Source organism: Bombyx mandarina, chromosome 16 (genome assembly GCF_030267445.1).
Source record: "Bombyx mandarina strain Sakado chromosome 16, ASM3026744v2".
Taxonomy (NCBI): Eukaryota; Metazoa; Arthropoda; class Insecta; order Lepidoptera; family Bombycidae; genus Bombyx; species Bombyx mandarina.
Window position 1 is genome coordinate 11,388,130 of NC_143222.1, and position 16,120 is coordinate 11,404,249.

Genomic DNA, 16,120 nt, shown 5'->3' on the forward strand with positions numbered 1-16,120 from the left:
CTACTTTATTTAATGTATTTAACTATTACTCCTCCAAAACTAGACAATTTTGGAGGAGTAATAGCGGTTTTAGACCGTACTGCTCACCTATGTGTTTAGGTTTTTTTATTACTTCAATGGGTAGACGAGCTCATGGCCTACCTGGTGTTAAGTAGTTACCGGAGCCCATAGACATCTACAACTTAAATGCCGTTGAGTCATGAATTTTACGTCTCAGTTTTTGCAGTTCAACGGCTGCTCCGCCCTTCAAACCGAAACGCATTACTGCTTTACGGTAGAAATAAGCAGGGTGGTGGTACCTACCCATGCGGACTCACAAGACGTCCTGCCACCAGAAATTCAGCCTATTTCTATAACAAACACGGCCCATCTGTTGTTATTCAATTACCGAAGAACTGCATCAATTGACCTGATACAAGAAAGAAGAGATGGAATAACCGTAATGCAATACCATTGGCAATTGGACCTCATGTCTCAAGGCAGCGTTCGCGTCTCTGGGCTTCCGTAGTCACGCTGTTTCGCGATATCAGCAACACATAGGCACCGTCAACATCAACAAAGTTAATAATAATATATTTAGCTAAGCGTCTCGGGTCATAAAACATTCACGGTCAGCCTTTTGCATTCATCCAATTGAAATTCAGGTTTTTTTCCCGGAAAGTGTTCCCGGGAGACGGACATGTGGAAAACTACCCTAAATTCATCGAAAAAATTACACCTTGCCTTTTTTTTATTGCTTAGATGCGTGGGCGAGCTCACAGCGCACCTGATGCTAAGGGGTTACTGGAGCCCATAGACATCTACAACGTAAATGCGCCACCCACCTTGAGATATAAGTTCTAAGGTCTCACGGTGGAAATAGGCGGGGTGGTGGTACCTACCCGTGCGGACTCACAAGAGGTTACCTACCACCAGTAAAAAAAGTTAGTTTATTCCAACGATTCGTTCACTCGAATGAAAAAAAAATACGTAAGGCGATACAACTCAAGCAAACTCACCCTACACTGTTCCAAAACCGCTTTAGTCAAATACAGTTTAAGGACGCTATTTTTAATATTATTAAAAAAAAAATTCGGTTTAATCTTGTGTTTATGTATGTTTGAATTGAGTAAAATAACCTAAGAATCGCGAAAAGATACTTTTTTTGTTTCGATTAACTGTTCGTCAACTAATCTATATATATATAAAAAATGAATTACTGTTCGTTAGTCTCGATAAAACTCGAGAACGGCTAGACCGACCTGGCTAATTTTGGTCTTGAATTATTTGTGGAAGTCCAGAGAAGGTTCAAAAGGTAGATAAATATGAAAATACTCGGAATTATATAAAAACAAACAATTTTGTGTGTCCTTTGATGTGTCCTCCGTCGGACGGATTCCTTTTGTTTGTTTTAAGTTTATTTTAAACAAAAGTTTAGGACTTTTATTTATCGATTGAGGCACTACAAAGTCTGCCGGGTCAGCTAGTCAGGATATAAAAATAGTTTCTGATCCGATTAAGAGATTACTGGACTTTCGGATGAAGAGAATTAACCCGGCTTAATTTCAAATGTTCGTGGTAAATTCCAGAAATTTGAGTAATCCTATCTCTGATATCATTAGCTGTTTTACTGGATGATACTGGATTTATTATGTGCGGTGTTACAACACAGTGGTGTGGCGAGAGGGTGTGGAGGGGGGGGATTTAGCCCCGGGCGCTACTCACAAAGGAGCGCAAATAGTCAGCAAAAAAAAACCGGGATAACTTTTTTTTAATAATTGCTTTTTATAAATTTTATTTTGAATTTAGTGCCAGTGTAATATAATAAATGTTCGTTCGCAAATAAAAAGGAAAAAAATTATATAAAATATAACATTCATTGCACCTACCATTATTTAATCTGCACTACCTTTGGTTGACTGGTAGAGAATGGCTTGGGCATTAAGTCCGCCATTGTAAATTTTACATGAAGTGTAATAAATAAATAAATAAAAAAGCATACACGAAATAATTTAAGTAAAAATATATGGGAGGTGGATGGCGGCTCTCACATTGCGTGTGATTGTGTGATATCTAAGAGCTTCGGATGAATCTTAGAACCAGGTGGGTCGTGAGCTCATTCAGTAGTGTGGTAATCAAAATAAAATAAAAATTGATCCACTCGATCTAAATCACTATGTTTTATTCCTTTTGTATTTTGAAATAAAACAGATTTTGCATACAAAATACATTTTCCTTTCCATATTATCATATCCACAAACAAAATCACTTAATGCCTTGAAACAACACAATGCATTAATGATAAAGGGCATTGTTTAAATAACAGAGTCTTAAATTCCTTGCTCAAGCGTTTGGAGATGTCTTACGTCAAATTATGAATAAATGAAACACGTACTCTTCAGGTATTGTCTGTGAAATCCATTCATGTGTCGCGAGTAGTGATGAATGGATTCAGAAACAATAAATCTTAGTTTCGGTTCCCAAATGATTTTCGGAAACCAGTCCTAAATGGTGACCAAATAGTTCACTAGAGAATTGGTAATATCGTTCTCTGAGGCTATTACCAGAATACTACGCCTATCGCCTTACGCCTACCATAATTTACTGCTGGTAGGACGTGTTGTTATCCGTACTGCTGCCTTTTAAACTGGAACGCATGATGATGCAGAGCAGGTATAGGCAGGGCGATTTGTTTACCAGCAGCAAAGTGGCTTGGCTTTGCACTGTTGTTATCTATGAGCGAGTGACCATTCCAGTGGACCGTATGTTCATAAGACCCCACGGAAATAAACTAAAAAAAATTGGGAAATTTAAGAAATTCTTTATTTGAGTCCCGTTTAATTATTAAATTTATTTTACTGGTGGTAGGACCTCTTGTGAGTCCGCACGGGTAGGTACCACCACCCCGCCTATTTCTGCCGTCAAGCAGCAATGCGTTTCGGTTTGAAGGGTGGGGTAGCCGTTGTAACTATACTGAGACCTTAGAACTTATATCTCAAGGTGAGTGGCACATTTACGTTGTAGATATCTATGGGCTCCGGTAACTACTTAACACCAGGTGAGCCATGAGCTCGTCCACCCATCAAAGCAATAAAAAAAAAAGTTTAAAGACTAGTATATGCCATCGGTTGTGAATCTCGATAATTTTGCGTCGCCCGAGTGCTTAATGCGAGTCCGTGGGTACATGAGTCATCAATAAACCAAGCCTTATATGCATTTATTAGGCCAGGGACACTGTTAATATGAAAACACTTGACGTATTATAATTCCGAGTTTGCCATTCTGATTTATTATTTCATGCGCGTATTTGTAGAGTCAATCGGTGATAGTGTGTTAGTAGTATTGATTTTTTTGCATTTCTAGGGGTAAAAAGTTTTTATTTTATTTTTTATTGCTTAGATGGATGGACGAGCTCACAGCCCACCTGGTGTTAAGTGGTTCCTGGAGCCCATGGTTCTGTTCTGAGCCCTGGTTCTGACCCCGGGCGGAGATCGGACGTCGAGTGTAAGAGTGCAGGGGAGTCGTTTGGTGCGGTAGGGCTCTAAAGCTCCTTGGGCCCGCGATCTGCTCCCAACATCTGTAGATCGTCAAGTCCCACATGCCCCGCGCATCCCCTAGGCGCGGGGACCGCGTAGGAGGTTCGGCACCGGTCCGAAAAAAAAGATGCGATAATTTACAACTCTCTGCGAAAAAGGTTAAAAAATTTCTCAAGGGAAATGTTATGAGTGAAATAGAAGTTCCTTTTTTCTCGGGCCAAGGATATAATTGACTGGTTTTGGAAGAGCGCAATCCTACCTGTCGACCGTGAATCAAATATTTGATACTACGAATATGCCTTTTATAAGTTCTCGCAATGTTTTTATCCCTATTCCTTATATTCCTATGAAATCACAAATAATGTTTCTGATTTTCAGCAAATTTAATAACGTCTTTATTTATTTATTTAGATTTGAGCATTATTTTTTGTACTTGGCTGTGCCCCTGGTACTGCTGGTGTCTGTGAGTGACGGTAACCACTCACCACCAGGTGCGCCGTTAGCTGTTAGATCTAGAATGGCAGTAGAAAAGTAAATAATAGTTTAAAAAAAACAAAACCAAAAAAAGACGCTTTTATAGAAAATCCAACTAAAAATAGATAATAATTTATTTAAAAAAAGTGTGGTATGCATGATGTCAATAGCTACAAATATTTTATTAGATATGAATAGAAGGACTATCATTTTGATAATATCTTAAAACAACACCCCACACTTTTTTTATAGTAAATTTGTTTTCTAGTTTTTAGTTGGATTTTCTATAAAAGCGTGTTTTTTATTTTTTTGTTAAACCTTTATTTATTTTTCATTTTCATTATTTAGTTTAAGTAGGATTATGTATCATAAATTATTTATTAATGTAAATTCAGGCAAATACAAGTTTCCAATTTGCTGAGTGAAAAAAACAAAACGCTCAAATGATTTTGTTGTTTTGACTGCCGAAAGTAAATAACGGGTTTAACTGTTTAAAATATTGAATTGTCATCGGTCTTTAATAAGTATGCCAAACCAAAGCATATCTTTAAGTATGCCAAAGTATGTCTTTAATAAGTATGCCAAAATATGCCAAGTTAATCCAACGTTTTGAAGGGGGTCAAAATCATGTTTAAAGATTCTGTTAAATACTAACATACGTATGAAGCTAATAAAAGTGTATTAAACAAGACAGCGTACTGTTAGGCGGCGACCAGCGTCAGTCTTTTTTAAAAACACAATCCTCTTTTACAACACTATTTTATTTAAAAAAAAACCCTCACTAAAATGTTAAGTTACGCGCCGTGGTTCGGTATAAATAAAAAAGTCTACCGCAGTACAAGTTAACACTGTATTAGCACTTAGAACATTTTACAAACACTTTAAAACTCTCAATTCACTTCTTCCGCTTCGCTTCAGGTGATCCGTTCGCTGTTTCGCTTCGAGTACCTAGTTACGATTATTAACTGACTGCTGCCATCTCTACAACGCTTTTATGGTCGAGACGAAATCCCTAGAATCGTCAAGAATATTCCACGCAAGTCAAGTATTGTGTGTTTCCGCTATCTGACAATAGATGGCGTTGTACTTCTCGAGCGTTCTAGATTCTACTAGATCTTCGATATTCGTTCGGCTATTCGGCGATAGATGGTGTTACTCTTACCGGCGTAACAGACAGTTTATTTCTACGCGAAACAACTGAACTTAGCTGATCTACAATGCTTGTCTAAACAAATTAGTAGAGTGTTGTAATAATATAACATACATTCCCTGTTTAGCAAATTAATAGTGTTGTAACAAAATGTATAAAAATACGCAGTCCAGGGTCAAGCAGTGAGTTCAAAACGAGCAAATATACCGGATTAGGATCGCCGAACTTATTTGATAACATTGTTAATAAAAAGTAAGACCTTAGACCTTATTACTGGTGGTAGGATCTCTTGTGCGTCTGCGCGGGTAGGTACCACCACCTTGCCTATTTCTGCCGTGAAGCAGTAATGCGTTTCGGTTTGAAAGGGTGGGGTAGCCATTGTAACTACACTTGAGATCTTAGAACTTATATCTCAAGTTGGGTGGCGCATTTACGTTGTAGATGTCTATGGGCTCCAGTAACCACTTAACACCAGATGGGCTGTGAGCTCGTCCACCCTCTAAGCAATAAATAAAATAAAATGTTTTAAGTTTGGTGGCAGCATGTGCGTTGTAGATGTCTGTGTGTAGCCCCATAACACCACGTGGGCCGTAAGCTTGTCCACCGCAACTTTCGGGACTTTTATTTTCTTCGAACAAGGAGGATCACGAAATCACAATATCCAGGTAAACCTCATTCCCTCCTTATTCCCTTTACGATACACACGGCTAGAGTTAGATGGTACTATTCCAGCCTAGCCTATTCATATCTCGCGTAAAATGAGGGCAATCTTTTCAAGTACTGACGGGTAGTATAAAAATATGTTTTCGTCTACTGGTATTGGAGCAATTCGTGTAGCAGATTCACTGTGTATTGACATTTACCTGACCTTTACGTTGTCCAATGACAAGTGATAAAGTTTAAAAATAAACGGTGAGGTTTACGTTCTCATGTTTTCGATATCTCTGTATAATAAAATTTATGTCGCGATCGGTAAGGTAATCGCGTGTATTATAAGCATCATTTTGATCTCCAAACAAGGTCAGCTGCGAATTCACATCACTCTAGGGTATACAGTTCATGTTCTGTATTGTACGTATATAAGGTACTACTAGCTGTACCCGTTCGCTTCGCTGGGCATTTAAAATTAACATTATTATTTCTCATCCCCACAAAAATTCTCATCATTAACACCCCCACAACTGGTGTAGGGAGTCCAACGCTCATATAAATATTAGCCTATCCATTAAGTACAATTGTATTTTCTACATGGATACCAAGTTTCAAGTCAATCGGATGCATGGTTCAGTAGTTATACCGGAACATCCGTAAAAACCACTGTAGATTTATATATTAGTATAGATATAGATAATGTTAAGAAAATAATTTTAAAATGGCACTTTTTTATATGATTGACGGATTACTGGTAGCCTGGAAGTCTTTTCAGTTTCACCAGGATAGGGGGCGAGCGAAGGCTCTACTAGAAGAGGTGGGATTTGATAACAGCTGCCCGAGCACCTCCAAAGGAGACCTAATAACTCAAAAGCTTCGCGAATGAATCTACTACCGGATCGGAATCGCGACTCGCTGAGAAGATCCGGCGAGAAACTCAGCGGGCTGATGTTTAGGTTAGGTTGCACATCTAACTCTTTGTCGAGTTCTACGACTACGGTTACTGGGGTTCCTGAGCCTGCTCCTAGTGTCAGAGCTGAAGGCGTCTAATACAAGTGTTATTGGATCTGATGGATCCGTATGGATGTGTCGAGGGCGTTGACGGTAATTGACTCCTGCGTGATTGGGAATCGGGGAGTAGTCAGCGGCGGCAACGATATGGCGATTATCATGACGCATAGCCTTATCGAAGTACCGTTCCGTCGCTGATTTTTGTTGTTTCTGTTTTGATTCGAAGCCCAGGCTGTGGTGTACCTTAACGTTCCTCACGAACCACGGAGCTCCAACGGCTAACCTGTAAAAGCGGGATTGTAGGGTTTGGAGGGTGTCTATGTGTGTGCGGGCCGCGTGAGCGAACACTACACTCGCATAAGTCATGACGGGCCTTATGCAAGTTTTGTAAAGTGTCACCTTGTTCCGAAGGGACATTTTACTCCGCTTACATGGAGTACAGTCTGTCTAGAAAAAACGTGGCACGGTCGCTCACTGATTTTCGACATAATTACTTCAGTGCGTCACGTAGGGCACGAGTGACTTACGTAGCCGTCAGCGTGTTAACAAATATAATGTGCCATGCAGGGTATGGATAACTTACGCAGCAGTCAGCGTGTTAATAGCTTCAACTTTGTACCCGAATAAGCTGTATTAAAAATAGATATTCATAATCTGAATACTTCCAATTCGATTTCCTGGTACATTTTTATAGCGTTCGATAGAATCCGATTTCCATTTTGAATTTCAATAAGCGAAATAAGACGCGTTCGTCGGAATCTTCTCGGCTCTTTTCATAGTCCTGAACCGAATGTAATCAGAGTAAGCATCTTAAAAGAACGCAATAGAGATATATGAGCGAAGAATTCGATTTCATGAGAGCCTTTTTTGTATTATAATTAAGTTTATTCGATCGCTTTGCCTATTGACGGGTGGCTCTGACTTTTTGGTAGGCAACTGTTGTGCTTTTGGTACCAATAACCTCTGCGAGTAATGTTTAGTACTCGCTAACAGGTAGGTTTTGTAGGCATCTACCATCGACAGTAATATGCACAACAATTGGAGCTACGTATTGAGATGATAATGAGATAGAATACAAAAACAATGCTTGCATTTTTTTTTATTGCCCTTGTAGGCAGACGAGCCATACGGCCCACCTGATGGTGAGTGGTTACCGTCACCCATGCACTTCAGCAATGCAAACGCCAGGGGCAGAGCCAAACCGCTGCCTACCGCTTGGATAACTTTAAATTTTTTACTGTTGGTAGGACGTTTTGTGAGTCTGCACGGGTAGGAATCATCCCGCCTATTTCGGCTGAGAAGCAGGAGTGCATTTCGCTTTGAAGTGCGGAGGAGCCGATGTACTTTTAAAACTGAGACCTTAGAACTTTGTCTCAAGGTGGTAGCATTTATTTTTTATGCTGTAGAAGTCTATGCTCCGGGTAGCTACTTAAAATCAGATGAGGCTTGAACTCGTCCATCCATATAAGCAATAAAAAAATTAAGGAATGAGGAATTAATAACGTTATATTAAAAGTATGCGAGTCCTTCACCGTAAATCCGGTGCTGCCTGCAGGGCCGGATTTAAACTTAATGTCGCTCCTGGGCACCGGAAAAAATCCACCCCAATACTGGAATTTTACCTAAACCTATTCCAAAAACATAAATAAATATTTGTTTTTTTTTCTAACAATTATAAATTTTAACTAAGGGTGACTCATTATTATATTACATAAAAAAAAAATTAATAAAATTTCTTTAATTACAGAAAATCTAAAAATCGATTATTGTTTTAAATCTCGAAGGAAATGAATTGATTAAATCATTTTGATTATTAATTTTTACCAAAATTGCCAAAATTATAATTCACAAATAATGTATGAATTGAATTTCTTGAGTTATCAATTAAAAAGAAGATTATTAGTTATTAGAATTAATTAATTATATTGAGCAATCTTGATAAGACTAAAAAAAAAATTATTACTTTCAAAAATTTGCCGCCCTAAAAAATTTGCCGCCTTGGGCACTTGCCCCGACTGCCCCTAGTGTAAATCCACCACTGGCTGTCTGCTAGTTGAACTTCAATAACCAGCGCTGGTTTTCAGGGAGACGGGGCGCCAAAGACACGTATAGACTGCGTGAGCCGATGATCGACATATCTAATTTGCGTTCCGACAAATTAATTCGTACTTCATTATTGTAGAACACATACTACATGCGTGGTCGAACAGCGGGGTACTTCGACACGAATACACTCTTAAGACAAACACACATCGAATGTGTTACTATTAGTATCTTATACCTTTAAACGAGCAATTCTTGTATATATATACTAGCGACCCGCCCTCGCTTCGCTTCGGAAACATTAAAACACACATGAAACCAAAAAAATAAAATAAAAAATAAAATAAAAAAAGTAGCCTATGTTCATCAGGGACAATGTCGGCTTCTAATGGAAAAAGAATTTTTCAAATCGGTCCAGTAGTTTCGGAGCCTATTCGAAACAAACAAACAAACAAATCTTTCCTCTTTATAATATTAGTATAGATATATCTGAATCTCGGAAACGGCTCCAACGATTTTCATAAAATTTAGTATACAGGAGATTTCGGGGGCGCTAAATCGATCTAGCTGCGATTTATTTTCAGAAATTGTTGTTTTATTCGTGTTTTCGATAATCAACTTTATCGATAATCAACTTTATGACTCTTCCCGACATCTATTGGCGAATAATAATACTATTTTTCTTAATTGAGGGCAACTAGCCGCTTTAAAGACACAACAAGATGGCGTTACCAAAAACAAAAAAACCAGCTAAGCTCGGTCATCATCAAGTTCATGTAAAATTGGGTTGTGACATTACTTCGAGTCATATCATCGACTTTTTTTAATGCTATTCGCACTTTCTTCACCTATACCAAGATTTCTTAATTAGTATCGAGGTTATACTTTTTCAGCGCATTTTATAGATGTCACCACGTAAATGCCGTCACCCATTCGGTGACATGTGGTCAAAGTTTTTTTTTTTTATCATTGATAGTTTACTGGTGGCCTGAAGGCCTTTCCAGTTTCACCGGGACAGGTGGGCGAGCAAAGGCTCAGCCAAGAGGGGCGGGATTTGCTAACAACTGCCCGAGCGCCTCCGAAGGACACCTAACAACTCAAGAGCAATTGCTTCGCGAATGAATCTACTACCGGATCGGAATCGCGACCCGCTGAGAAGATCCGGCGAGAAACTCAGCGGGCTGATGCATGGGTTAGGTTGCACGTCGACCTCTTTGTCGAGTTCGACAAGTACGGTTACCGGGGTCCCTAAGCCTGCTCCTAGTATTAGAGCTGAAGGCGTCTAATGCAAAAGTTATTGGATCTGATGGATCCGTAAGGACGTGTCTAGGGCGTCGACGGTGACTGGCTCCTGCATGATCAGGATTCGGGGAGTAGTCAGCGGCGGCAACGATAAGGCGGTTATCATGACGATATGGTCAAAATTTCGATTTTCTATAATAGTGTCTGTCTTACCCTCAAGTCGAAAATCGCAACGCGTTAGAAATAGCCACGATGTGGTACATCCTCATAATCTGTCTTACCAATATTAAATCTGTTTAGTTACGACTAATTCGCTATTACAAGTTTATTATTGTCAATTATTACGAAGCTAATGTTCATAGACCGCTCCACAGAAAATAATGAAGGCAGTTTTAGAATGTTAATAGGACATTTTAGATGTATATCCATATCTTTCTAACACTAAATCAAATTGAAGTTACCGCTTCCACACGACCGAGATGTCTAGACTTTCTTAGTCCACCGCAAAGGAGATACGGACCTGGGATTGTAGACTTCGTTCTACAATTTAGATTTTAGTCGTGCTTGATAAATATAAACATTTATCGGTAGGCAGCGGCTTGGCTCTGCCCCTGGCATTGCTGACGTCCATGGGCGACGGTAACCACTCACCATCAGGGGGGCCGTATGCTCGTCTGCCTACACGAGCAATAAAAAGAAAAAAAAAATCAAATTCATGTTATCCTATTTGTAAAAGACCTCGAAAAGGTTGTTGTATAAAATTATGACTAACCTCTGACCGGGGCTTTTGTTTTCACTGCTGATGTTGTTGCTGGAGTCATCGTCGTCTTCACGAGAGGTAGCCGCGGAGAGCACCCTGGACGAGCCGGCGTTGGGCTCGCTCCCATCATTATCTTCACCTTCTGAGTTGCGATTCGTGCCTTCTTCTGCCTAAAAGAGAGAGAAGTTAATATTAATAAGACTGTATGTCTGTGGGTGGTAGCATTCATGAGTTGACTGTAGACTGACTTTCCCACGAAGAATAATAATAAACTAAGCCATAATAGATTTGATGGAAATCGTTCGAGGAATATAATCACTGATAATAGTGAAGTAATTGAAGTATGTTGTCAATGTTGTATCGAATTAAATCAGTAGATTCGTTTTTTTTATGATTGAAGGATTACTGGTAGCCCGAGGCCTTTCCAGTTTCAGAACAAGTGGGCGAGCAAGGGCTCAGCCAGGAGAGTTGGGACTTGCTAACAGCTACCCGAGCGCCTCCAAAGGAGACCTAACAACTCAAGAGTAACTGCTTCGCGAATGAATCTAATTCCGGATCGGAATCGTTCTAAATGCTCATAAACGTCTACAGGTTCACGTGTAGTCTGAAATTTGCACGACGCGGTAGTGTTCAGTCTCTGAGGCATTCAAGACGTTGCAAAAAAAACACGTGTGGCACTCGGGGACTGCCGAGGTAAAGCTATTGCATACCATTTTTTATCAACTTATGCAATTATAAGTAGACAACAGTAATTTAATATTAAAACAATAATAAAATAAGACCACGCTATATTTATAAACATTAACAAAAGCAAAACATTAAGTGTCCCCTTCACACTCATAAATTAGACCGCGCGAGAGAGAGATGGGCAGACTTTCCATGATGCGCATGCAGTGCAACGTCACGCCGCGCGCTTATTTACAAATACTACACAAGCGCAACGTGTGAATGTGTTGAACGTGAGCTACATACTAGGCGGAGTGGGGGGTGTTAGGTTTTATTTTCGTTACGGAATTTCTCGATTCGATCGCCGCGCTCAAAGACCTGCGAAAAAAGTTATGCAATAGCTTAAAATGTAATATAAAAAAGATAAAACAGCAAGACCGTTTCAGTTATAGGACCGATATTGACTGGATTTAAATGAGGAACTTCAGTAAACAAAGTGAAGATAGTATTTCAACTAGCGATTGATTTAGTAGGAGTAGAAACCGATGGAAACCCGAGACAAATAAACATACATAAGACGTAGAAGCCGTTATTTATAGTAGTGTTTACCCAATGATCGCAAATCGACCACAATAACTGAGCCACATAAAACTTCAAATATTAAATTTTCACATCGCTGTCGCTGTTAAGATTTTGAGAAAAAAATATATTGAATATCTCTAATTTTAGTTTACCGACAAGACTAAAGTTTTTTTAACACAAAACATAAAATTGTTGAAAAACAATGGAGGAATTTATACTTGTGTTTTATTTGCTTATTAATAAATATATAAATCAAAACCGGAAGAAAATACTGTGTACTTTGTAGGCAGCGGCTTGGCTCTGCCCCTGGCATTGCTGAAGTCCATGGGCGACGGTAACCACTCACCATCAGGTGGGCCGTATGCTCGTCTGCCCACAAGGGCAATAAAAAAAAAATATATATTTGAGTGTACGAAATACTTCAAGATGCTCAGTTCATATCTTGGAATATACTGGCCAAATAATGCATAAGAAACGAAAAGAACACAACATGCAAAAACGTTAAAACTTTATTGTTTAATGAATTACAGTCGGATTTCGAACACTGGATAATTGTTAGTAACTACGAATAAGACTTATTTATTCGTAGGTTAGAAATGAAAAATCATTTGTAATGTATTTTCAAAATTATTTAATAATTTTAGTCTCAATAAAGAATATCACAGATAAATTGGATTTTTTACATAAAATATATTAATACTCTGACAGACTTGTCAGCGGAATGACAGACTTGTATTAGAACCACACATAACGGGGTTATCTGTGATTAGAACACAAGATATTTGACTGATACCTGAATCTCTAACTAAGCTTGCATACATACAAGCTCAGAACATGAACATTTGGATCGTTGGTCTACCGAGCAATTTTGACCACACGGTGGAAGATTTTCGCTCTGTCTTTACCTCCCAAAGACTATATAATTATTTTCTTTGTGGGATCCTCCTATCATAAAGCCTCTCCAACCGCAGTGTTTATGTAGTTTAACTTTTTTTTTTACGTCAATTAATGTAGATGAACTCACAGAAGCAGTAACGCTTTCTAGATTTTAGGGTGAGAGAACAGTTATAGACAGTTGAGACTGATTTTTCTAGGCGAATGGCAGTTTTCCCGTTACGATTTCTGCGGAGTCCGGTAACCACTTCAAACTTGATGGGCCGTGATCTCGTATAGTAATCTCGTCTGTTTAAATAATGTTAAATAAAATCCGAGGTTTAAACAGAGCTCTAGCTGTTTCAATGTTTCAGGAGCCTCGTAAACGAGATTGAAGAGGATTGCATCAATCTCTCTAGTAGACGATAAAATGTAATACAGTCAAACCTGGATAAGCGAGAGTCCAAGGGAGCACAATCTCATTCTCGCTTATAGAGGTTTTTTTTTTTTTTTTTTATTGCCTTTGTAGGCAGACGGGCATACGGCCCACCTGATGGTGAGTGGTTACCGTCGCCCATGGACTGCAGTAATGCCAGGAGCAGAGCCAAGCCGCTGCCTACCGCTTAATACTCTCCATAAGCCTCGTTTGAAGAAGGACATGTCATAGCGCTCGGGAAACACCGTGGAGGGGAGCTCATTCCATAGCCGGATGGTACGTGGCAAAAAAGATCTCTGGAAACGCATTGTGGATGACCGCAGTGGCTCCAGGTAGTATGGATGAACTCTACTCCGGTGGCGGGCGGGTTCTCACTAACCCGAGTTTCTCGCTAATGCTCCCTCTGAATTCAAACGCATTCACTATTTTAAGTTTATCACTTAATGACAGTACTTCAATTTTCCGTTTATACATGATGCTAACGGAACTTTCCTTCGCAATTGATTAACGATAAACTGAGTAAATCCGACAAACAGGACGGTACACAGGCACACGTGTCCATTCGGAAAGAACGTGATAAATTATCAACGTTATTTAGTTCCACGAAATAGAATAGGTTCAATATTGACGAGAAAACAATACAAAAACAATGGAAGGAAGTTCCGCAAAAGTTAAGAATGAGTCCTAAAATAGCAGATGTTACATTTATTAAATTCTTATTGATATTAAATAATATAAATAAATAAAGCTCGACTGTCGCTTATAGAGGAGGTCCATGAGGGTAAAACGACTCTCTCTTACAGAGGTTTCTGTTTCTCGCTAATAGAGGTTTTGGGAGCTTAAAATGACGGGTCCTGGCTATTACTCTCACTTATAGAGTAATAATATGACTTCCACATAATGCGGAGGACCGCATTATGTGGAAGTCATTGGGGAAGGCCTATGTCCAGCAGTGGGCAGATAAAGGCTGAAGATGATGATGATGATGATGATAGAGTTTTCTCACTTATCCAGTTCTCACTTACCCAGGTTTGTATATTGTATGTACTTTTTTTTAATTTTTTTTATTGCTTAGATGGGTGGACGAGCTCACAGCCCACCTGGTGTTAAGTGGTTACTGGAGCCCATAGACATCTATAACGTAAGTGCGCCACCCACCTTCAGATAAGTTCTAAGGTCTCAGTATAGTTACAACGGCTGCCCCACCCTTCAAACGGAAACACATTACTGCTTCACGGCAGAAATAGGTGGGGTGGTGGTACCTACTCGAGCGGACTCACAAGTGGTACCTACCCGAGCGGACTCACAAAGGGTCTTACCACCAGTAAAATATGTATGTTTAAATATATTTTTTATAATTGTATATTTTTTTTTTTTATTGCTTAGGTTTGGCGTCAGATCATTCACTACAAGTGTAATCGTGCAAAATCCAAAAATATATCTGGTTCGTTAACTTACCGGACGTTCAAATGATTACTTAAAACTTTAACTACACCTATAATTACTTCCATCTTGAGGTGTTCTGAATGCGGACAAGTTCCGCTGGATCAAGATATTTCCAATTAAAACTTTCGCGCTCTAGATTCGGTGAAATTCAGAAGGTTACAAATGCGACTGCAACTTGGGGAATAAAGGGAATCAAGTTTACAATGATTTGACTGTGTATTCTGGAATGTTACTTTTTAAGATTTTGTGAATATATTTTTTACATCTTAAGTGGGTGAACGGACAAAGGGATGAAGAGTCAATTGTATTCTATAACGACTGCCCCACCCCTCAAACCGGAACGCTTAACTGCTTCGTGCCAGAAATAAGACATGAAAATGTTTGGTTACGTTCTGTATCTCAAAAAAAAGGTCACGAGAATTCTTTCACAACTGGAATTCAAATATTTTATTTGTTTTTTGTCGAGCCGTATCCATATATAGGTATATCAATTTACATCGTTTTATATCTTTTTTTATTGCCCTTGTAGGCAGACGAGCATACGACCCGCCTGGTGGTGAGTGAATACGGTCGCCCATGGACTTCAGCAATGCCAGGGGCAGAGCCAAGCCGCAGCCTACCGTTAAGTATACCTACGTTGTCTCATAGCATCATAAGCGGAGTCGGCGATATTTCAATAGACGCCTCATTAGTTTTTTTACGATTAATAACAACCATGATAACGCATTGAATCATGAGGCCACCTTCGTTTTGAATAACACCGAGATGGAAACGGGCCATAAACAAGAACATAACACTTTTACGTTTCAATATCGCCTTTATTTATTTTGCAATTACGAGAATTTCAACGAACGAACCCTAGCAAGAGCCGTGCTTCGCAGAATCTACCATTGGATCGGAAACGCGACCCACTGAGAAGATCCGGCCAGAAACTCAGTAGGCTGTGTCTGTGGGTTAACTCGTCGAGCCCTTGAGCGACGGGTTCGACGAGAACGATGACTGGTGTTGAGGTACCTAAAAGCACCGTTAGTGGATCGGGAGGATCCGAAATGACGTGTTTTGGGCGACATCGACTGCTTTCCATACTGTCCGCAGGATCGGGAATGTATCTTACAGTTCTCGTTGTCACGGAAGACTTGAAACCCGGACAGTGACTTAATCTTATCCTGGTTGGTTCTGGAGGGAGAATGTAATGTGAGCATGCATGGGTCTGCCAATTTTTCAAACGAAGTAATCAAAGTGTGATACAAGTAGAGGGCACGCGGTCATAT

At 39.5% G+C, this 16,120-nt stretch overlaps 1 protein-coding gene across 16 annotated transcripts in view; it reads right to left on the reverse strand.

The window, feature by feature from the left end:
* The window catches only part of Cngl (Cyclic nucleotide-gated ion channel-like), a 205,462-nt gene that overhangs the window by 63,656 nt on the left and 125,686 nt on the right, over positions 1-16,120 (reverse strand). For all 16 annotated transcript variants that reach the window (XM_089733633.1, XM_089733632.1, XM_089733641.1 and 13 more), the window contains one exon: positions 10,859-11,016. In XM_089733633.1, the coding sequence (XP_089589759.1) occupies positions 10,859-11,016 (158 nt within the window). The remainder of the gene's footprint in view (positions 1-10,858; positions 11,017-16,120) is intronic.